The 21,571-nt window shown below is 52.8% G+C and overlaps 2 protein-coding genes and 1 long non-coding RNA gene across 7 annotated transcripts; all 3 read left to right on the top strand.

Moving 5' to 3' along the window:
• Nucleotides 1-4,157: 4,157 nt before the first annotated feature.
• On the top strand, nucleotides 4,158-6,464 carry LOC123623453. Of its 2 annotated transcripts, none has more exons than XR_006729860.1 (3): nucleotides 4,158-4,402; nucleotides 4,708-4,864; nucleotides 6,182-6,464. It is a non-coding gene; the product is annotated as an uncharacterized LOC123623453 (long non-coding RNA). The 2 variants fall into 2 exon arrangements; XR_006729861.1 differs by lacking the exon at nucleotides 6,182-6,464 and adding an exon at nucleotides 5,212-5,243.
• A 5,516-nt stretch (nucleotides 6,465-11,980) lies between these two features.
• F12 (coagulation factor XII) lies at nucleotides 11,981-18,591 on the top strand. 4 transcript variants are annotated; one of them, XM_045530575.1, is made up of 14 exons: nucleotides 11,981-12,154; nucleotides 12,485-12,542; nucleotides 14,668-14,767; nucleotides 14,915-14,985; nucleotides 15,287-15,397; nucleotides 15,536-15,667; nucleotides 15,796-15,900; nucleotides 16,031-16,196; nucleotides 16,294-16,529; nucleotides 16,637-16,868; nucleotides 17,063-17,221; nucleotides 17,293-17,442; nucleotides 18,015-18,163; nucleotides 18,255-18,345. In XM_045530575.1, the coding sequence occupies exons 1-14, from the start codon at nucleotides 12,098-12,100 to the stop codon at nucleotides 18,257-18,259; spliced, it is 1,731 nt and encodes a 576-aa protein (XP_045386531.1). In that variant the 5' UTR covers nucleotides 11,981-12,097; the 3' UTR covers nucleotides 18,260-18,345. The 4 variants fall into 4 exon arrangements, with proteins under 4 accessions (XP_045386531.1, XP_045386532.1, XP_045386529.1 ...); XM_045530573.1 differs by having other exon boundaries at nucleotides 11,984-12,154; nucleotides 17,063-17,199; nucleotides 18,255-18,591; XM_045530576.1 differs by lacking the exon at nucleotides 17,293-17,442 and having other exon boundaries at nucleotides 11,982-12,154; nucleotides 17,063-17,199; nucleotides 18,255-18,591.
• Nucleotides 18,592-19,961: 1,370 nt separating this feature from the next.
• Nucleotides 19,962-20,518, top strand: PFN3 (profilin 3). The gene has a single exon (XM_045530577.1). It carries the CDS (start codon nucleotides 19,980-19,982, stop codon nucleotides 20,391-20,393), a length of 414 nt encoding a protein of 137 aa, XP_045386533.1. The 5' UTR covers nucleotides 19,962-19,979; the 3' UTR covers nucleotides 20,394-20,518.
• The last annotated feature ends 1,053 nt before the right edge of the window (nucleotides 20,519-21,571 follow it).

Raw genomic sequence — 21,571 nt, forward strand, 5'->3', positions numbered from 1 at the left:
TTCGAATTTCTAGGCTTTGGTAGGATACTCAACTGCCAATTAGGGACGAGCCCTCCGCTGAGACGGCGGAGGTGGGTCCTCTGGGTCACGACCAAGAAACCGGATGTGTGATTGGATGAAGTGAGCGTCGGTCATTCCCAGAAGTGCATCCTGATTGGGCCATCAGCTGGGGGTGTGGTCCGGATGCCTTAGCCTAGCCGATGGCTTTTCTAGGGTTTTGTTGGGGACGCACTCGGGATCTTGGGCTTCAGCGGGCCGGCCAGGAGCTTGTTTAGTCCATTTGTCCAGCCGAATTCCCTCGGATCGGTCCATCCTGGAGAGTGCACATCGGAAGCGGGGAGAGGTCCAAAAGAGGTTGGCGGCCTCCCCAACCGGCTCCCCGACCTCCCGCCCCGCCCCCGCAGCCGGATGTTGTGATTTCTCTCCACCCACACGGCCTCACCCTCCCTCGGCCTCTGCTGCCTTATAAGGCAGCGCTACCACCCGTGGACGTTGGGATGAGCTCACACCCATTATACAGGTGGGGAGCCGAGGCGCCGGACGTCGAGTGGCTCCAGGCCTCCAGGCTGAAGACCAGGGGAAAACAAGGCCGAAATTTTACAGCTAATCAACACCTTCTAACTCAACCTCAACACCCCACTTCCTCCACCCCTTCTTCACACTGCAGGAAACAGGCTTGCCCAAACTCAGCGAGTAAGGCAGAGCCTTATTCAGCTAGCCTTTTCTGATTCTTGTGCGTTCATTCATCCAAAAAAAAACCTTACAAAGCACAGGCTTTGTGCCAGGCATTGAGCCAGGTTCTGGGAATACTGTGGTGGCAGCAAGATAGCCAAGCTCCCTGCTTACATGCTAGAAGTGGGGAAGATAAAGGTAATGATCCTGTAAATAAACAAATAAATAGATGGCTTCAGAGAGTGATAAGTGCTATTAGGACATTAAGACAAAATAAAGAGGCAGGGGAATGGTCTCAGGGTGTGGCATTTGAGCAGACCTAGCAGAAGCAGCAGCAAGTGCAGAGGCTCTGAGCGTAGAATAAGTTTATGTGTTCAAAATGGTAGGTGCAGCACCAGGGCCCAAGTGGTCTGAAATGAGACAGAAGGAGAAAGGTCATGGAGGGCTCTGTAGACCATGTCCAGGAGTTTGAGGGGTTTTTTCTAAGTGAAATGGGAAAACTTTGAAAGGATGACTTACACTTTAAAAAGATCACCCTGACTGGTGGACTCTTGGGGAGCCAAGAGTGGAAGCTGAGAGAGAGCAGTCAGGAGGCTATAGAGTTCCAGGAGAGAGACGGTGGTGGCTTAGAATAACAAGGTGGCCATGGAGATGGAGAAAAGTGGATGGATCTAGGATACATTTGAGAGTTAAGATAAGTACCTTGAAAAAGGTAAACCCAGTGGCCAGTGGGATATAGGGCAGGTACCTCACCTGGTGAAGGCTGTTGTGTCCAAGTGAAATCTGAGGGTTAAGTGAGAATATGCAGGTTTTGAGGACACTAGAGTGGGGAGAGAAAGAACCCTCTGGACAGAGGGCTATTACATGTTCAAAGACCTGTCGACGAAGGCAGGAAGGGCTCATGCATTCAGCACCTGAGGGCAGAGCATTGGGAGAGTTTAAAGATTCACGGAGTAGTGGGCATGAGGGGCAAGAAGTGAGGCTGAGGCCTTAAGAGGGGCCTGGATCAGGGAGGTACTTGGAAGTCAAGTAAGGAGTTTGGACTTCCTTTTGAGGTTAGTGGGGTGCTGTCAAGGAGGTTTTAAGCTGAGGAGTAATGTGATCTGATTTGCTTTCACAGAGAGCTCTGAGCTGCACTATGGAAGATAAACTATGGGTCAGGGCTTGGGGGCTGACTTGTTTTAGTGCCCAGAATCTGAACACCTTCCCCTTTGGAAGATATCCTATGAGATACAGAGGCAGGCTCTGCCTTCCACTAAGGAAATCAAAGAGGGGAGGCAGAATTTCCTCTCCCAGGTGTCTGGTAGCTGGAGCATGATTCCAGTGTTTCCAACCAGGCCTTTGAATCTGGAGCAAGTGATCAACACTAGACACTGGGGGATCATTTAGAATTCATGTGGAGGTGGGGGAGGGGAAATGGTCAAAGCCAGGCCCTTCTTGGGGAGGGGAATTCAGCGAGCACCCCAGAAACTGTCCAATCAGTTCCTTGTCTGCATAGTTACCCAGAATTGGCTTCGCTGTTTGCAGCCAAGTATCTTAAGACAAGTGGGAGACCTTTTAGGAGGAAACATTAGAGAGAGGAATGACAGTGCCCTATGGAACTGGAATGAATAGGACCTGGCAATTGACAAGGGGTGAAGAGAGGAAGGGATTACTCATTACTCTCAGGTTTTGCTTCTTCAAGACATTCTCCACCTATAGCCAAAGTGATTTTTTTTTCTTTTAAGAGACAGGGTCTTGCTATGTTGCCCAGGCTGGCCTCAACCCCCTGAGCTCAAGCAATCCTGCTGCCTCAGCCTCCCAAGTAGCTGGGACTACAGGCATGCACCACCATGCCCAACTAATTTTTTCAATATATATTTTTAGTTGTTTGGCTAATTTATTTCTATTTTTTAGGAGAGACAGGGTCTCGCTCTTGCTCAGGCTGGTCTCAAACTCCTGAATTCAAATGATCAACCCACCTCAGCCTCCCAGAGTGCTAGGATTATAGGCGTTAGCCATCACACCTGGCCCAAAGTGCTCTCTTTTTTTTTTTTTTTTTTTTTTGAGACAGAGTCTCACTCTCTTGCCTGGGCTAGAGTGCCGTGGCGTCAGCCTAGCTCACAGCAACCTCCCACTCCTGGGTTCAAGTGATCCTCCTGCCTCAGCCTCCCGGGTAGCTGGGACTACAGGCACACACCACCATGCCCGGCTAATTTTTTCTCTTTTTATTTGTTTGGCTAATTTATTTCTATTTTTAGTAGAGATGGGGTCTCACTCTTGCTCAGGCTGGTCTTGAACTCCTGAGCTTAAGCAATCCTCCCACCTCAGCCTCCCAGAGTGCTAGGATTACAGGCGTGAGCCACCATGCCCGGCCGAGTGATCTCTTTTAAACAGTAAATCTGCCACCAACCATCTGAGATATGCACTTCTAGGACTTTATCCTACAAATCATTGCATTCAAGCAAAATAAGAAATGCTCAAGTTGATTTATTGCAGCATTGTTTGAAAAGAAGGATTGCACTAATTGTCCTTAATATAGACAGGTTAAGTAACGTGGTCCTTTCATACACAGGAATACTATGTAGCTATTTAAAAAAGTGTGGGGGTATTCATTTACTGATATAAACAATCTTGAAGATATTGTTAAATGAAAAAAATCAAGGTGCAAACAGTGTGTAAGATTTGCTACCATTTGTGTAAGAAGGGTCTGGCTATGCTAGGTTATGCTGCAGTAACAAACAATCCCCAGGTTTCAGTGACTTACAACAAAAGTTTATTTCTCATGTACACCACATGTCCAACACAGGTTGTTGGCGGGTGGGCAGCTCTAAATAGACACAGTAGTCACTTGGCCCTGGGACCATAGCGGTTTCATCACACTTTGTGCTTCTACAGTGGCAGACAGTAAAAGGAAATGGGGCACTTCTCCCTTCCTTTAGCTCCTTTGCTGTGACAATGGGTCCAGTTGTCACCTGTGGCATATGTCTCACACTCTGTAAACCTATACCTTTCTCTTGTTCTATAATCCTATCTTTCTCTCCTCAATAAACCTCATTTTCATGCATGCCTTAAAAAAAAAAGGGAAATGGGAAATGTGGTAACCCATACAATAGCCCTTAAAGCTTGCACTCAAAAGTGACACAAGTCGTTTCTGCTTATATTTCACTGGTCAAAGCACATGGTCACAGCTGACTTTAGAGGGCTGGGGCAGTTCAACACTGCTATGGCAGATGGCATTTTCCAAAGACGAGCGTAACAATACACTTCCATCCCACAGGCACTTCTGCACTGTGACCTTGATACCCCACATCAAGAGAGAGAGTTTAATTTCCTCCGCTTGAATTTGGTCTGACCTTAGTGACTCTCTTGTCATCGGTAGAATATGGTAGAAATGGTGCAGAGTGAGGTCTGAGGCTAGGTTGGAAAAGGTCACGCAGCCTGGTTCTCTCAAAATGCTTGATCTCCAGAAGCTTTCTCTTGGGATATTCCCTCAGGGTCAGCTGCTGCTGTGAGTAGCCCAAGCCGAACAGAGAGGCCACACAGGGGAGAGGCCACAGTGGACTGTAGTTGACAATCCCAGCCGAGCCCAGCCTTCCAGTCCCTGAGCTCCAGACGTATGAGTGAAGAAACCTGCAGACAATTCCAGCCCCTGGCCATGCAGGTGTCTCGAGCTGAGGCCCCTGGCGTTGTGGAGCAGAGACCGGCCCTCCCTGTTGAGTCCTACCTGAGTTCCCAACCTGCACAATCTGTGAGCACAATAAAATAAGTGTGGCGGGTTTGCTGTGTAGAATAGATACTGCAGGCCTGGAAGGAGAGTAGAATTGGAACTATTTGGCAAACAACACTGACAACTGTCACAAACAAATTTGCTCATCTATGCACAGACTGCCTCTGGAAGGCCATGAGGCACCAGAAAGGCTGCTTGGCTCTCTGGCAAGGGGGAATTAAGTGGCTGGGTACAGGGGTACCTTTTGAACCTTTAGTCTTGTATCAGGTGACTGGATTGCCTATTTTTAAAACAATCAACCTGACTGTCTATCTCTTCTTGCTCAGAACTCTCCAGTGGCTTCCTGTGGTGGACGACCTCTAAGGTTGTCCCCGTGATCTCTGCTTCCTGGTATTAACACCCTTAAGTGTGGGCTGGACCTACTGACTCACTTCTGATGAGAGGAATGCGGCCAAAGTGAAGGAATCTCACTTCCAGGAGCAGGTGACTAAAAGGTTGTGGCTATGATTGTAGGTACCCTCTCTCACTCCCTTGCCAGCTCAACCTGAGGGAAGCCCGCTGCCGTGTGGTGACATGGGAGAGAGCTGTGAGGTAGGGAGCTGATGTCTCCGGCCAGCAGCCAAGAACGACCTGAGGCCTGACCACAACCTTGTGAGTGGCCTTAGAAGCGGGGCCTCTGCCAGTCGAGATGACTGCAGCCCCAGCCGGCCCTCCGATGCAGCCTTGGGAGAGGCTCCGATCCAGTGACATCCAGTGAAATAGTGCCCGTGTTCCTCACCCGCAGAAACTGTGACACATAAACGTTTTTTCTTTTCTTTTTTTTTTCTTAGAGACCAGGTCTTGCTCCATCGCCCAGCAGGCTGGAGAGCAGTGGTGCAATCACAGCTCACTGCAGCCTCGAACTCCTGGGCCCAAGTAAGCCTCCTGCTTTAGCCTCTGGAGTAGCTGGGACTACAGGCGTGTACCACACCACACGCAGCTAATTTTTATTTTATTTTTTTGTAGAGATGGGGTCTCTCTATATTGCCTAAGCTGTTCTCAAACTCCTGGCCTCAAGCGATCCTCCTGCTTTGGCCACCCAGAGTGCTAGGATTACAAGCATGAGCCACTGTGACTGGCCAATGTTTGTCCTCTTATGCTGCTAAATTTGAAGGACAATTTGTTATGCAGCAATAGATAACAAATACACTTCCTATTACACTTACAAAATAAACCCACACTGCTCCATATGACGCGAGAAGGCCCCTGCTTCTCTCTCCACATAGTCTCCTGCCCCTTCCCTCTCGCCCAGTGCACACCAGCAGCCACACGCTGACCTCTCCACGTCTGTCTGGAGCTGCGCTGTCCAACACAGCAGCCATTAGCCACATGTGGCTATTTAAATGATTAATTAAATAAAATAAAAAATCAGTTCCTCAGTCACACCGGCCACATTTCAAGTGCTCAATAGCCACGTGTGACTAGTGGCTACTATATTGCGCAACACAGAGAACACTTCCATCGTCAGAGAAAGTTCTGCTGGAAGGCGCTGGTCTAGAGGAAGGGATGGCTTCTACTTGTGTGAAGGCTCCATTATGACTGCCTGAGTGACTCGGGGGACAACAGTGCCAACAACCTAGGCGTGAAGGATGGTGGGCTGGGTACCTTCTGATCCCCTAAACTTCTCTTTGAACAGGCAGTTCTGCAACCTCTTGAAATCTCTGCCCAAGTCTCTACTAAAGAGGAGTGGGGTTGGTGTGTGTCTGCATACCCAGACACTGTGAGTAGAGAGTGATGGTTTCTCATCCCATGTGCCCACAGTCCAGCTGGAGAAAGACAGAAACCAGGGAGAGGAGACGGTGCCTTTCTGCTCTCATCTGAAGCAGTTGACAGAAGACACCCAGATGTGCAGGGAGAACTGGCGGCAGGTGTGCAGAAATTGCTGAGAAGAGTATGTCCACGAGGGAAAGTTTCTTTTCTTCATAAACTTCTATGGATTGAGCTTCACCCATACACCAGGCTCTGCCTTTTCACTGGCATTCCCATTCAAATACCCCCACAGGTCAGCCAGACAGCGTGAGTACCCATCCTTCACCAAAGAGGCGTGGCGATTCAGGGCCAGAGAGGCTGAGCTCCTTACCCATCATCACGCTGGGGGGCAGGGGCCAAGATGACATTGGCAGGTCTCCTGACTCAAGTCCAACGCTTCCCCATCCTGCCTCTAAGGTCATTATTTTTCTGTCCTTTAAGCTACTGACTTACACAGCTAATCGTGAGGGGTTTGTTTTGTTTTAGGAACTTCCTGGTAACAGTGTATGAACTCTTGCATCAGTTAGGACTTTGGGTTGTAACTAAAATTGGCTTAGGCAAACAAGGAAGTTTATTGGTGCAAGTAACTGCAAAGTATGGGTGGTGGTTCTGACATCGAGTGTCTCTGCATCCTGGATCTCCAAAGGTGTCATTCAAAAATCTGTCCTTCCTATACCCTGGCTTGCTTTCAGTCTGTGTTATCTTTGTGCTCAGGCAGGTTCTCCCTCTGAGATGTTAAAGATGAGTGCCGGGAGCTCGAGGCTCATTTACTAGGAATGTGGCAACCTTTATGGAAAGAGAAAGTCTTAGGCACAGTGGCTCACGCCTGTAATCCCAGCACTTTGGGAGGCCAAGGCAGGAGGATCACTTGAGGCCAGGAATTGAAGACCATCCTGAGCAAGAGCGAGACCCCATCTCTACAAAAAATACAGAGCTAGACCCCTGTCTCTAAGAATGAGGGAGAGGGAGAGGGAGGGGGAGGAGGAGGGGGAGAGGGAGAGGGGAGAAAGGAGAAGGGAGAGGGGAGAGGGGAGGGGGCCCTTTAGCTTGATGATGCCAGCAAAAATCCTGGGGCTGCCTCTCATTGGCTTGACTTGGGTCTGGTGTTCATTTTGAACCAATCACTGAGGACAGAGAGAGAGATGGTATTCTGATTGGCCAGGTCTGGGTTACGTGCCCACTCCACCCTCAGCCAAGGGATGGGGTAAGCTTTATTTTATGAATATTGATGTCGGGAAGGGGTAGGTGATTCTCCAAAGAAACATTAAGGGCCATTACTAGAAGAAGGGAGAATGAATGCTAAACAGGGGAAAGGATAGACTTCATCACAGGCTCTCAAATTATGTTCCACAGCTGTAGCCACCTTGAATTTTCTGGAAGTAAAAGAAAGAGGCAGTAGGAATTGAGAGAGGTGGAGAGATCTGAGAAATATTTAGGCGGTGGAATGAACAGAACTCGGTGGCTAATTAGGCTGGAAGCGTGAGGAAGAGAGAGTGTTCCTAGCTGCAAGCAACAGAAGATGACTCTAACTACTTAAACAAAAGGTACTTTCTGAGAAGGCCCTCAGGGTTGCACAGCCTCAGCGAGGAGTAGGCTTGGAGATGGGCAGGAACGAACGGCCACAGGAGGGTGAGGAAGCAGGAAGCAGTGATATCCCTTGAGCAGATGCTGAGGGTGTCCACCTTGTTTGCAGAGTCCCAGTTCTGTTCTGGTGGCCACTTTGCCTCACATGCTTCTGACCTAGCTCCAGGGTTAATCATCTAAGCCAGTTATGGTGATCTCCTTATCCTTGCCAGAGACAGAGGACTGTCATGTGACCCAGTTCTGGCCAATGAGCCATGAGGGGAAGTCTGCTTAGGATTTTTTGAGGAAGGTTTCTTCATTCCTAAGAAGGAGCTAGTGGAAGGGAAATTGCCTCTCCTTCACTTGAACACTAGTGAGTTTAGGTGTGATTTCTTGGAGCTGTGGCAGCCATCCTGTGACCATGAGGGGTCAGCCTGAAGGTTTGCACACTGAGGACAAACAAAAAGAGAAATAACTTGGGTTTTTGATGAAATTGTTAAACCAGTGAAAGCACTGTTCCTGGAGCCCCTCTGTTCCAGACCTCTTGTGACATGAAATGATGAATTTGAATTTCCCTATTGTGCAAGCTTGGTTTTTGGAAGGCATCGTAACTTATGCCATGTAGGAGGGACAATCTGGTCAGGGCACAGGTCGTGCAATGCCAAACCTTCAACTTTTCTTGCCACCCTTGTGTGGCTTGATCAGGATTCAGAGTACTGGGAAAGAACACCCATGGGGTGAGTTTAGAACCTTCTGGCTATGCCATGGTAGGGAGAGGTTGATCTGGTCCATTAGCCTTCCACGGTGGGAGATGGTCTCTAGAAAGTACCCTTTCACCACACAACTAGGGAGGGGTGACCCACAAAAAGAAACTGAGAGACTAGGAAGAGGAAGGGAGAATAAATGCTGAACATTCAAATTCCCGATGGACCTCATGCCTCATCTCACACTCCCTGCAAGGCACCCTGTGCTCACCACATTCTTCATTTGACAGGCTGCATTCAGGCTTCTGTGCAGTTAGTTGTGTTATTCAGGTTGCCTGCAAACCTGTGTGCATCGTGAAGTCTTGTTCAAAAGGTGTCATCCATTCAGAGGGAGAGCTGGCTTCTCCCCAGGAGGAAGGAGCCAATGTGGGACTGGCCCTAGGGACAAGGTCTATACTCAGGTGCAATTAAGAACTGACAAAGAGCTGGGTGCAGTGGTGCGCATGGTAGTCCTGGCTACTCAGGAGGCTGAGGCAGGAGAATCACTTGAGCCCAGGAGTTCAAAGCCAGCTGGACCAATAGAACAAGACCCTGTCTCTTAAAAAAAAAAAAAAAAAAGAACCAGCAAAGGTGCTTTCACTTTAATGAGCTCATTTGTACACCTCATAACTTCAGTTTCATCACCGACTTAAGAGCTGTCATATCAACATGCTACCTTTGATGCCATGGTTGAAAAGGTGCCCCTCCTCTTGCTGTGTTTCTGTTCCACGAAGGCTTCCATAGACGTCTTCTCTTCTAGCAGAATTAATAAATTGCTGCACTCTGTCTTCATTTCCCATAAATTACTTTGTATCACTTAGGACCCCTTTAATTGAAAGTGACGGGAGTCCACTCAAATTTGTTTTTTTGGCTCATGTAACTGAGAAGTCTTAAGGATACTTCTTATTTCTTTTCTTTTTTTTTTCTTTTTAAAATTTTTTGAGACAGAGTCTCACTCTGTTGCCCAGGCTACAGTGCCGTGGCGTCAGCCTTGCTCTCAGCAACCTCAGACTCCTGGGCTCAAGCGATCCTCGTGCCTCAGCCTCCCAAGTAGCTGGGACTACAGGCATGTGTCACCATGCCTGGCTAAATTTTTCTCTATACATTTTTAGTTGTCCCGCTAATTTCTTTCTATTTTTAGTAGAGACGGGGTCTCGCTCTTGCTCAGGCTGGTCTCGAACTCCTGAGTTCAAACGATCCACCCTCCTCGGCCTCCCAGAGTGCTAGGATTACAGGTATGAGCCACCATGCCCGGCCATTAAGGATACTTCTAGTTTTAGGATCCAGGCTCCCAGCATCATGAGAATCAATCCATCAATATTAGTTATCAAATGTGTAACAAATCACCCTAAAACTTATGGTTTACAACAACAACAATTAATAATGATTTCTCACAGTTTCTTTCTTTTTTTTTTTTTTTGAGACAGAGTCTCACTTTGTTGCCCAGGCTAGAGTGAGTGCTGTGGTGTCAGCCTAGCTCACAGCAACCTCAAACTCCTGGGCTTAAGCGATCCTACTGCCTCAGCCTCCCAAGTAGCTGGGACTACAGGCATGCCCAGCTAATTTTTTCTATATATATATTTTTTTAGTTGTCCAGATAATTTTTATTTCTATTTTTAGTAAAGACGGGGTCTTGCTCAGGCTGGTCTCGAACTCCTGACCTCGAACAATCCACCGGCCTCGGCCTCCCAGAGGGCTAGGATTACAGGCGTGAGCCACCGTGCCTGGCCTGATTTCTCACAGTTTCTGATGGTCAGGAATTCAGGAGCAGCTTAGCTGGATGGTTCTGGCTTGAGGTCTCTCATGAGGTTGCAAGCCAGATGTCAGGTGGGGCTGAAGTAATGACCTCTGAGGTGGCTCCTTCCCATGGCTGTCAACCTGGTGCTGCTTGTCGGCAGGAGGCTTTGCTTTCTCCCCACAAGGGCCTCTCTGCAGGGCTGTTTGTGCATCCTCACAGCATGGTGCTGGCTTCCCCCAGAGTGAGTGATCCAAGAAAGAGACTGAGGCAGAAACTGCAAAGCCTTTTATGACCTGTAGAAAGACAAACACCCTCACTTCTGCCGTATTCTACTGGACACACAGAACAGCCCTGACTCAATGTGGAAGAGACCACACAAAGGCATGAACGCTGGCAGTGGGGACCAGTGGGGACCATCCTGGAGGCTGCCACCCACAGCATCCCTCTGGCTCTCCCTCCCTGTTTGCTCTGCTTCTCCAGTGTGTTGGCCTCATTCTCAGACAAGCCCTCCCCAAACAGTGACCAAGATGCTCATCAACGTCTCCGGGCCCACATTCTATGTGCTTAGTGACCCCCGTGGGAAGAAAGGACTGTTTTCCCAGAAGTTCTGGCAAAACTCCTAAGGCAGATATCGATTGGCCTAACTTGTGTATATGCTTATCTCTGAGCCAATCACTGAGGTCTAGAGATGCCATGCTCTGACAGGCCACAGCTGGGTCACACCCCCAACCCTACAACTGAGGGTAGAGTTGGCTGTGCTAGCGGCCCATGGAGAAAGTGAGGGAGGGGTGGTTCCTAAAGCAAAAATCAAGGTATCGTTACTGAACCAGGACAAATGCTGGGCAGGAAAAACAGCTCATGTCCACCTCATCTTCCTCTCTTGTGCTCCAACTATACATTTTAGTGCCTCTTGGTTTATCACTTTTCTCATGAAATCATTTGCTTTCTTGGCTTGATAGAATTCTAAGATGGCCCCATGGTGCCTGCACGCCTTCTTACAGTTATTCAGTCAAATGCTAATCTAGATGTTTCTGTGACAGAATTTTGCAAATGTAATTAAGGTCCCCAATCAGTTGACCTGAAGTTAGGAGATTATTCTTGGTGGGCCTGACTTAATCAGGCAAGCCCTGAAAAGGGACAGGGCTTTTCCTGGCAAAGGAGATTCACAATGTGACAGAGTCGACACAGGGGCGATCCTCTGTTGCTGGCTTTGTAGATGGAGGGATCACAAGGCCAAAAACGCAGGCAGCCTCCAGGAGCTGAGGGTGGCTGCTGGCTGGCAGCTTGCAAATCCACAGCCATGAGGACGTGAATTCTGCAAACAACCTGAATAAGCTTGGAAGTGAATCTTCCCCCAGAGCCTCCAGAGAACACAGCCTTTTTCTTGGGTTTGGGATATCCTGAGCAGAAAACCCGGTCATGCAGTACCAGATTTTTGACCTACAGATTTGTGAACTGAGAAATAAGTATTGTTTTAAGCCACTAAGTTTATGGAAATTTGTTACATAGCAATAGAAAATTAATACAATACACTTCTTAATGGACTCTAAGATCCCTATGGTAGGGAGCTTCTCTTTGATCTCCTTAATGCCCTCATCCCCAGATGAGGACCTGGAACACAATAATGTCCCTTCTCCTCTTCCAGTCCCACTATCCAGGAAAGAGATGGGAACCCAGCTTTGCAACATTCTGTCCCCACCCACCAACTCCCAACTCCCTATCCCTCAGGGCCTACGAAGGAAGCTGCTCTGCGTGGCATTCCACAAACAGCCCGGGCCCCACCAGGCCCAGGAGGGCAGCTCCACTTCCCAGGCCTCAGAGACCTTTGACCGGCCCTATCGATCTGGGCTCTTGGGCAGGGAGTTGGGCTAACGGACGGACGCCATGAGGGCTCTGCTGCTCCTGGGGTCCCTGCTGGTGAACCTGAAGTCAACACTTTCGGTGAGGGCATTGGGGGTCTGTAGCACAGCTGTGGCCTCTGCCCGTGACCTGTGAGTCCAGGTGACGGGGAGGCCTGTGTGGGAAGGTGAGGCGGGCCCAGAAGGCCCAGGCGGAGGAGATAGACAACCAGTGCTGGTGGATAGTAGGGCAGAGCCTGCGTCTCTGGGGGATAGGGAGACTTGGGGAGACAAAGAGAGGAGGGAAGGGTCCAGGTGTCGGGAGGAAATCTCTGCATTTCTGGGCTGTGAGAGGAAGCTGGGGACTAGTATGGCATCTGGAGCAGTTGATGACTTTCTAGGCAAATTCCCTGCCTTCTTCTCTCCCATGTAGGCTCCACCTTTGAAAGCCTCCAAGGAGCACAAGGTCAAGGCGGATGAGCACACAGTGGGTAAGTAGCCTGGCTCCTCCTCCTGGGTACCTGAGTATGATGAGGACTGTGCAGTCTTGGGGCAGCCTCGGGCCCTTGGAGCGAGGGCAGGGATGCTGGGCACTCTTCACGCTCATCTGCAGAGCAGTTCTGGCTGGATTTCAGACCTGAGTGCCTACTATGTGCCGGGTCTTGTGCCCGTGGGTGCCGGTGACCCAGAGTGATAGTTAGCTGTGTGTTCCTTGAGGGCAGGGCTCAGGCTGTGCCTGAGTGCCCAAGAGCCTGACATGGAGCAGATGCCTGGGGTATGTGCTGCTGGCTCCTGCCGGTCTTCCTTGGTCTCCCCAGCTTCTCCCCTTCTTTTCCTTTCCTCAATACATCTCATGGGCATCAGCCATGCCACACAGAGGCCCAGGGCCCTTGGTGCACAGGGAAGGATCAAGAGCAGGTCTCTGGAGTGCAAATGCCTCTGAATCCTGGCTTCCTTGCTTAGGAGCTGGGTGACTCTGGGCGAGTGATTTGACTCCTCCAAGCTTCAATTTCCCCATCTGTAAAACCAGGCTGGTAATAGTAAACCTCTTAGGATTGTTGAGAATGAGAAATGAGCTGTTAATCCATGTGAGGCACTCAGCCCAGAGCCTGGCATGTGGTAAATGTTTTAAAATGCTTTAAACATATTAGCTTTTATTATCAAGCTGCTTTTTAGATGAGGGGTGCCTGCCATCTCCCCCTTTTTCAAGCCCTGCCATAGCTCCCCATTGACTTCATTCTTCCAGGCACTAAATATTTGCCTAGAGCATGCAATGTACCAGGGCCTGAGACCTAGATGGACCCTGCTGTGGTGGGCCCTTGGCATAACAATGAGGCCCAGCACAATCCAACCCTGGACTCCCTCAGCCTCCTCCCCTCACCCTACACCCAGCCTCGCACCTGACCCAACCCTGGTGCCCTAGCCTTGCCCAATCACTTACCTAGGGCCCCTCCTGTGCGTCCTGTTTGCATCTGAAAGGTCTGTCTCAGATCCCTCTATCTCCCTTTACTGTCCTAGCCCTGGTTTGGCCCTTGCCAAGTGCCACTATGCCTTTAACAACAAAATAGCTGCCAATTATTATTGAGTGCGTACTATGTGCCAGCCACTGTGCTGAAGTGTTTTATAGGCTTTACATGTCATTAAGCTTCACAACATTCCTCTGAAGTAGATACAGGCAATTCTCATTATTTGCAGTAGTTGTGTTCTATAAAGTCACCATGAACATTGAATTTGCAAATACTGTTAGGTTCCCATGAGCCTCTTGGTCACATTTGCATCAACCTTCAGTATATAACCTTATTTTGTATGATTCTGTCTAAAGACATCTTATTTAATATTTATGTTGTTGATTCACTAACATCAACCTCATGGCCAATAGCACTATAACTCATGCCCGAACAAAGTTTGTGTAACACATTTCTCCATAATGTACATCACGGCCTTCCTGCACTTAGGAACACTAGACAGCTCTTCAGCAATAGGCTCGGGGGCCATTTCCAACAGCAAAATCACTATCAAAAAACACAAAATGTGAAAAACGTTACACTAAATAGAGTAAGAAAAGCACACATGCTTACAATATGCAAGCCGAAACAAGAAGCAGCAGAATGTCACCTTGTTGGACCTTCACTGAGAATGTGCAAATTTTTCACTGTTCTGTGCATGCCCCCAATGACCCGGAAAGCATCGTATTGATTTGAGGTTACAAATAAATTTTGGCAAGTAGGCACATTCTCAAATATGGAATTGGTGAATGATGGAGATCGACTATACTATTATTATTGTCATTTTATAGATGAGGAAACCAAGGCTCAGAATGGTTAAGTGACTTCAATGTTCAACAAGTATTTATTAAGCACCTACTTTGTGGCAAGCACTCTTCCAGGTCTTGGGTTTGCAGAATTGCCCAGCTAGCAGATCACCCAGCTAGCAGGTGGTGGAGTTAGTAGCCTACTCCAGCTGTCTGACTCCAGAACCCAACTTCTTAAGCAGGACACTGTCTTGAACGCACAATGATCTCTTTGAGGGTCTCTCCTTTCTCTAATCAGACCCTGAGGGGCAGTGCCAGGGCAGTTGGGCATGGAGAAGTCCTCAGGGAATGTGTTATCCCTGCAGTTGTCACTGTCACTGGGGAGCCCTGCCACTTCCCCTTCCAGTACCACCGGCAGCTGTACCACAAATGCATCCACAAGGGCCAGCCAGGCCCCCAGCCCTGGTAAGACTACCCAGTAGGGATTGGGGCATGGGCCTGGGAGAGATGGACTGTGCCCATCCTTCTGTCCAAGGAACTCTTCTTGGAGAGAGGGGGCTCCAGTGGGCCAGGCCCCTGGGCAGAGCAGGGAAGCCTCATGTCTTTCTACAGGTGTGCTACCACCCCTAACTTCGATCGGGACCAGCGATGGGCATACTGCCTAGAGCCCAAGAAAATGAAAGGTGCTGCACACGGCCTCTGGGGTGGCCCAGGGCCCTCTCTTCCCCCCAGTTACTCTCCTGGTTATCATCAGTCCCCACACACCTGGGATTCTGGGCCCAGTCCCTTCCCTCCCCCCACCATACCCTTTAGAAGCCCAAAGGGAGAGTTCTGGGAGAGGGTAGCCCCATTTTGCATATGGGAAAACTAAGACTTGGAAACTTGGAGTACCAAGGTCACAAGACAAGTAGGATCAGGTAGGAACTTGGCCCTCATCTGTCTGACTCAGGCTCCCTACTCTTCCTCCCACTGTGTCCGTCTCAGACCACTGCAGCAAACACAGCCCCTGCCAGAAAGGAGGGACCTGTGTGAACACACTGAATGGCCCACACTGTCTCTGTCCAGAACACCTCACTGGGAGGCACTGCCAGAGAGGTAAGGAGATGCTAAGGGTTAGGGGAAGGGGCGCTCGGGACAGGGGCCACCCTGGACCTATGGAAGAGGTCCCTAGATCCCCAGAGACTTGGCACAGTCCAGGGCTCTCCCGAGACTACTGACCACCTTTGTCCCCAGAAAAGTGTTTTGAGCCTCAGCTTCTCCAGTTCTTCCATGAGAACGAGATATGGTATAGATCGGAGCCCGCCGGCGTGGCCAAATGCCAGTGCAAGGGTCCTGATGCCCACTGCAAGCCGCTGGCCAGCCGGGGTGAGCGTGTCGGCTGGGAACTGGCCAGGGAGGAGGGCTAAAGTTCAGGAGGAGAGGCTGGGGGGAGGCCAGGTAGTGCGTGGGTGGAAGGGGAGCTCCCCGCGGAGTCTTTGCGCTCCTTCCCACAGCCTGCCGCACCAACCCGTGCCTCAACCGGGGCCGCTGCCTAGAGGCGGAGGGCCACCGCCTGTGTCAGTGCCCCGCGGGCTACACGGGACCCTTCTGCGACGTGGGTGAGTGAGGCTCCCAGGGGAAGCAGAGGGCCAGCCCCCACGTGGGAAGGGCTTGCAGAGATGGGGAACGTGGCGGACCGAGCTGCCAGGGAGCCCTCCGTTGGCTGCAGGGAGCCTCCTCTCTCCCTAGACACTGAGGCGAGCTGCCATGATGGCCGCGGGCTCAGCTACCGTGGCATGGCCCGGACGACACTCTCGGGTGCGCGGTGTCAGCCGTGGGCCTCCGAGACCACCTACCGGAACGTGACTGCAGAGCAAGCGCTGAAGTGGGGGCTGGGCGGCCACGCCTTTTGCCGGTGCGCCGGGTGGGGCGGGCCGGGCCGGGCATGCCCTCTGCCCGGCCGCCCTCTGGGGCTCCCGGCGCTCTAACAGCGCCCCCTCTTGTGGTTACAGGAACCCGGACAATGACACCCGCCCATGGTGCTTCGTGTTGAGCGGCGACCGGTTGATCTGGGAGTACTGCGACCTGGCACGGTGCCAGCCCCCACTCCAGGCGGCGCCCCCGATCCGGGTTCCCCCGGGGCGTCAGGACCTGCCCTTGCCCACGCAACCCCTGCCCTTGCCCCCGCATCCGCCGTTGCAGAAGCCTCAGCCCACGACCCAGACCCAGCCTCAGTCCCAGACCCCAGGTCGTTAGGAAGGGGCGGGAAGTCAGAGCTGAGAGGGCGCGAGGCGAGCTAGATTCCAGCCACAGGGCGGTGGGTTTCCTTGTCCTCAGCCTCGGCTCCTCCTACAGCCTTGCTCCCGAAGCCGGAGCAGCAGAGCCCCCTGCCCAGGACCCAACTGCTCGGCTGCGGACAAAGGCTCCGAAAGCGGCTGTCCTCGGTGAGCCGCGTTGTTGGTGGACTGGTGGCGCTGCCCGGGGCGCATCCTTACATCGCCGCGCTGTACTGGGGCCACAGTTTCTGCGCCGGCAGCCTCATCGGCCCCTGCTGGGTGTTGACCGCGGCCCACTGCCTGCAGGACCGGCGAGTACCCACCCGCACAGCACCTCTCCCGGGACCCCAGCTCCCCTACCCTCTGAGCTCAGCTTCCGAGCCACACCCGAGCTCGTGCCCCAGCTCCCCCCCCCCCCTCCCGAGCTCCCCGGGAGCAGGAAGACTCCCCCAGAACGCTTGTTGCGGGCACCGAGCGCGCTGCCTCCCCCGCACCCCTCCCGCAGGCCAGCGGCCGAGGAGCTGACGGTGGTCCTCGGCCAGGACCGCCACAACCAGAGCTGTGAGCAGTGCCAGACGCTGGCCGTGCGCTCCTACCGCCTGCACGAGGCCTTCTCGCCTGTCAGCTACCAGCACGACCTGGGTGCGTGGGGGCGCCCCCGCGGGTAAGAGAGACAGGATGGGAAGGGCTCGGGGCCCCAGCGTCCCTACCTCACGCTCCTCTCTGCCGGGTTAGCTCTGCTACGCCTGCAGGAGAGCGCGGACGGCAGCTGTGCGCTCCTGTCGGAGTACGTTCAGCCAGTGTGCTTGCCCAGCGGCGCCGCCCCAGAGGCCGAACTCCAGGCCGCACTCTGCCAGGTGGCCGGCTGGGGCCACCAGTTCGAGGGTAGGCACAACAGCTTGGGGCCGGGGGAGACCTTTAGCGACCGGGGTAGGCCGTAGAAGCCCGCAACTTTGGTATCCTCCAGGGTGCCTACAGGAGAGGTGGCGCGGACATGATGGGTTGTGAGAACGTGTAGGGCCCTTGTCTCCGCAGTCTGCTCCCCCCAAGGCCTGGGACTCATTGTTGGGTCCCCAAATCTCTGGGGGTGCAGGGAGAATCCCAGTTTCCCTTGGCTCCCTCTGGGCTCTGGGCTGCAAGGGCTGACTAGGATACTGACCCCGCGCTCGAGCAGCCCGCGGGCTCTTTGGGAGCCAGGTTCTGAGACACCGGGCGGGAGGTGGGATTGGGGTTCCTGCTTCCGCTCTGCCCATTCGAACCCGGCTCTACTCTGGACCTCAGGCTACCAGCCTATGAAATGCAGTTAGCGCCAACTCCCTCTCTCTCGGGCTTGCTGCGGGAGAGTAAGGACACGCGTGGGTCTAGAAGCGCCTGGCGCACCCTAGTCGGTCCATTGTCCCGGCGGCGAGCGTCATGGTCGTCAGGAGGGTTGAGACGAAGGTGTTCCGGGTTCGCAGGAGCGGAGGAATATTCCAGCTTCCTGCAGGAGGCGCAGGTGCCCTTCATCTCCTTGGAGCGCTGCTCCACCCCGGACGTGCACGGAGCCGCCATCCTCCCTGGCATGCTCTGCGCCGGCTTCCTCGAGGGCGGCACCGATGCGTGCCAGGTGAGGCCTTAGCTCGGGTTGGCGTCCTCCTCTAAGCTTGTCAGGCACAGACCCCAGGCTGAGGACAAGGAGCTGCGTATTTCCTACCCAGGGTGACTCGGGAGGCCCGCTGGTGTGTGAGGACGAGGCCGCTGAGCACCGGCTCACTCTGCGAGGCATCGTCAGCTGGGGCTCGGGCTGTGGTGACCGCAACAAGCCAGGCGTCTACACCGATGTGGCAAACTACCTGGCTTGGATCCAGGAGCACACCACTTCCTGATTGTCCAGGGACTCTTTTTCCCCCCTCGGTAATTCCAGAATGGGACAGTGACCAGGGTGATCATGGATGGCAAAGATTGTGTCCCATTCCACCCCCAATACCACCCCTAACGCCATCAGCCTGGCACCAGGCATGGCCCAGGAATTCAATAAAGTGCTTTGATAATTGAGAGGCTGCCTGCTGCCCTCTAGCCTGGGCAACAAAGTGAGACTCTGTCTCAAAAACAAACTGCAAATGCTGAGAGAGCTCTTCATGGGTCCTGTTGGGAAATGCCAAGACAAAAGCTGGTACAACAGCTGAGAACAGCTGTTCTCAGCTCTCAGAGAACAAGATCTATGCGATCTGAACATGCAAGATGCAGATTCCTGTCCAGCTAACGTTTACGGAGGCTCACTGTGTAAGCGGCACTGTGCAAGGTGACTCCCCATATTATTTTTCATAAGAAACTCACATGTAAGTTTACAGAGCAACAGTTCTCAGTCTTGACCTTGGGATCATCTGGAGAGCTTTTGAGCCCATCTATATCCAAGATCCACCTGAGGCCAATTAAATCAGTTATCTCTAGGGATGGGACATGGGTAGTGGTATGTTTTTAAAACTCCCCAGATAATTCCATGTGCAGCCAAGGTTGAGAACCATAGTTAGAAATGCTTAACATGAAAACAGTGGTGTGGACCTTGAAGGCTGGTAATTTGGAACACCCTCATCCCCATCCCAACTCACACTAGGCCAGTGGGTCTCAAAGTCCCAGGGAGCTCGCTGGACATACAAATTCTTGGACTACATCTCATACTACTAAAGCAGCAAGTCTAGCAGCAATCTGTTTAACAGCCCAGATTTCAGTGGGTTCTAATGTGTCTAACTTTGGAGAACTACAGTCTGGGGGTTGAACGGTTCCCTTACAGGTGGAGAGGTCCAGCTGTCCAGACATGGCATCTTTTTGTTCTTAACCCATCTTTTAAATGGGCCATTTAAGTTGCTTTTCTTTTCTTTTCTTTTCTTTTTTCTTTCTTTCTTTCTTTCTTTCTTTTTTTTTTTTTGAGACAAAGTCTCATTCTGTTGTCCTGAGTAGAGTGCCGTGGCATCAGCCTAGCTCACAGCGACCTCAAACTCCTGGGCTCAAGCCATCCTCCTGCCTCAGCCTCCCCAGTAGCTGGGACTACAGACGTGCGCCACCACTCCAAGCTAATTTCTTTCTATTTTTAGTAGAGACAAGGTCTGGCTCTTGCTGAGGCTGAACTCCTGAGCGCAAGCAATCCTCCCACCTCAGCCTCCCAGAGTGCTAGGATTACAGGCGTGAGCCACCGCGCCGGGCCTTAAGTTGGTTTTCGAGGATCATTTCGACTCATACGCGATTCTTTCCTATGGGCTAACTTTAGAACTTCTCTAGGCATAAACTGCGAACGCCCCCACGTTCTCCAGCCTAGGCAGCTCTCTGTGTCGCTGTGTCACGTCACAGCTCCACCCCCGCACACGTCGTAGCGCGAAGGCACTGCCAGCGCCGGGCTGTGGGACGCCCCTTCACAGCGCCAGACCGAGGGGCGCAGGCAGAGCGGGATGGGTGACTGGAAAGGCTACATTAGTGCGGTGCTGCGGGATCGGCGAATCGACGACGTGGCCATCGTGGGCCACGCGGACAATCGCTGCGTGTGGGCATCGCGGCCCGGGGGCCTGCTGGCGGCCATCTCACCGCAGGAGGTGGGCGTGCTCACGGGGCCCGACAGGAGCACCTTCCTGCAGGCGGGTCTGAGCTTGGCGGGCCGCCGCTGCTGCGTCATCCGCGACTACCTGCTGGCCGAGGGTGACGGTGTGCTGGACGCGCGCACGAAGGGGCTGGATGGGCGCGCGGTCTGCGTGGGCCACTCGCCGCGCGCGCTCCTCGTGCTCATGGGCCGACGCGGCGTGCACGGCGGCATCCTTAACAAGACGGTGCACGAGCTGATCCGCGGGCTGCGCACGCAGGGCGCCTAACGGCGCAACCCGGCCGCCCTGGGCGGAGGCAGGCGGGAATAAACTGGCTTGGACGTGGCTGGCTCATCCTCCGGTTTCACGTGGGCAGTTGCAAATAAGGAAACTGGTTTATAGGAAGGTCTTTGCAGAAGGGTTACATGGTGGGGTGGGATTTTGAGGACAGAGGCTGCCCAGCCTCCTGTGCCCTACACCCAGCCCTGCTGTCCACAGACCCCTGGCATAGGCCTCTGGCGGGCTTGCTGCTCCTTGGTGCCTTCCCGCGGTTCTAGGGATTCTGCAGCCGAGGGAGAGCCCAAGGGTGGGGCCTGCTCAAACTCCACCTCAGGCCTTAGCATCCTTTCTCACAGAAATTACACGTTTGGGCAGGACAAACAGGAAAGAGAGCCCCCTCCCCATCTTGCCAACACCTCCCCATCCTGCCAGCACCTCTCCAGGCACACACCAGCCAGGGCCTGTGGGGTCAGGGAGTCAGGCTGGAGTCCGGTGTATTCCTTACCCCCCTCCACTTGGTGAGGCAGGCACTAGCAAGGGGTGTGAGTGGGTAACAGGATGGGGCTGGTGGCTTGGAGAACAGCTCTGGGGCTCCAGGCCCCTGCAACTCCCCGGACATACCTCAAAGGGGGGCCCACCGAGAGGGCACGTGTCCAAGATGGTCACAGCCGGTCTGGGGCCCTACTGCCTGCCTTTGCCTTCCTGCCTCTTTGGGGCCCAAAGGCCCCAGAGGAGCCCCTAGACTGAAGGGAGGAACTTTGGCATCCCTACCCTTGACCTTCACTCTGCAGGCCTCAGCTCCAGCGTGCCCTACGGAGGAGGAATTGAAAAGCTTGGGTGGGCTTCAGTAAGTTCTGGCTTACTGCCAAAGATAGAGGGCAAACGTGGGAGGGAGGGTGTCTTGTCTGCACCCCAGGACACCCTCCCTGTCCCCACCCCCAGTGGCCCTAACAAACCCCACCTGTCACTCATCCTGGATCCCTGATTTTATCCCAGCAAGGGGAGTGAGTGTGTGGCTGAGGTGGGTGAGGGCAGAGGGAGACCAGAGGAGGCCCAGTCTGGTGGGGGTCAGAGGGTAGGGGTGGCCACTTGCCTAGGAAGGGCTTCCAGAGAGTTTGAATTGTGACCGGGCTCACTAAGGCAGGGCCAGGTAGATTGTTGGGGTGAGGTTGCAGGGCTGGTTTCTC

Source organism: Lemur catta, chromosome 18 (genome assembly GCF_020740605.2).
Source record: "Lemur catta isolate mLemCat1 chromosome 18, mLemCat1.pri, whole genome shotgun sequence".
Lineage (NCBI taxonomy): Eukaryota > Metazoa > Chordata > Mammalia > Primates > Lemuridae > Lemur > Lemur catta.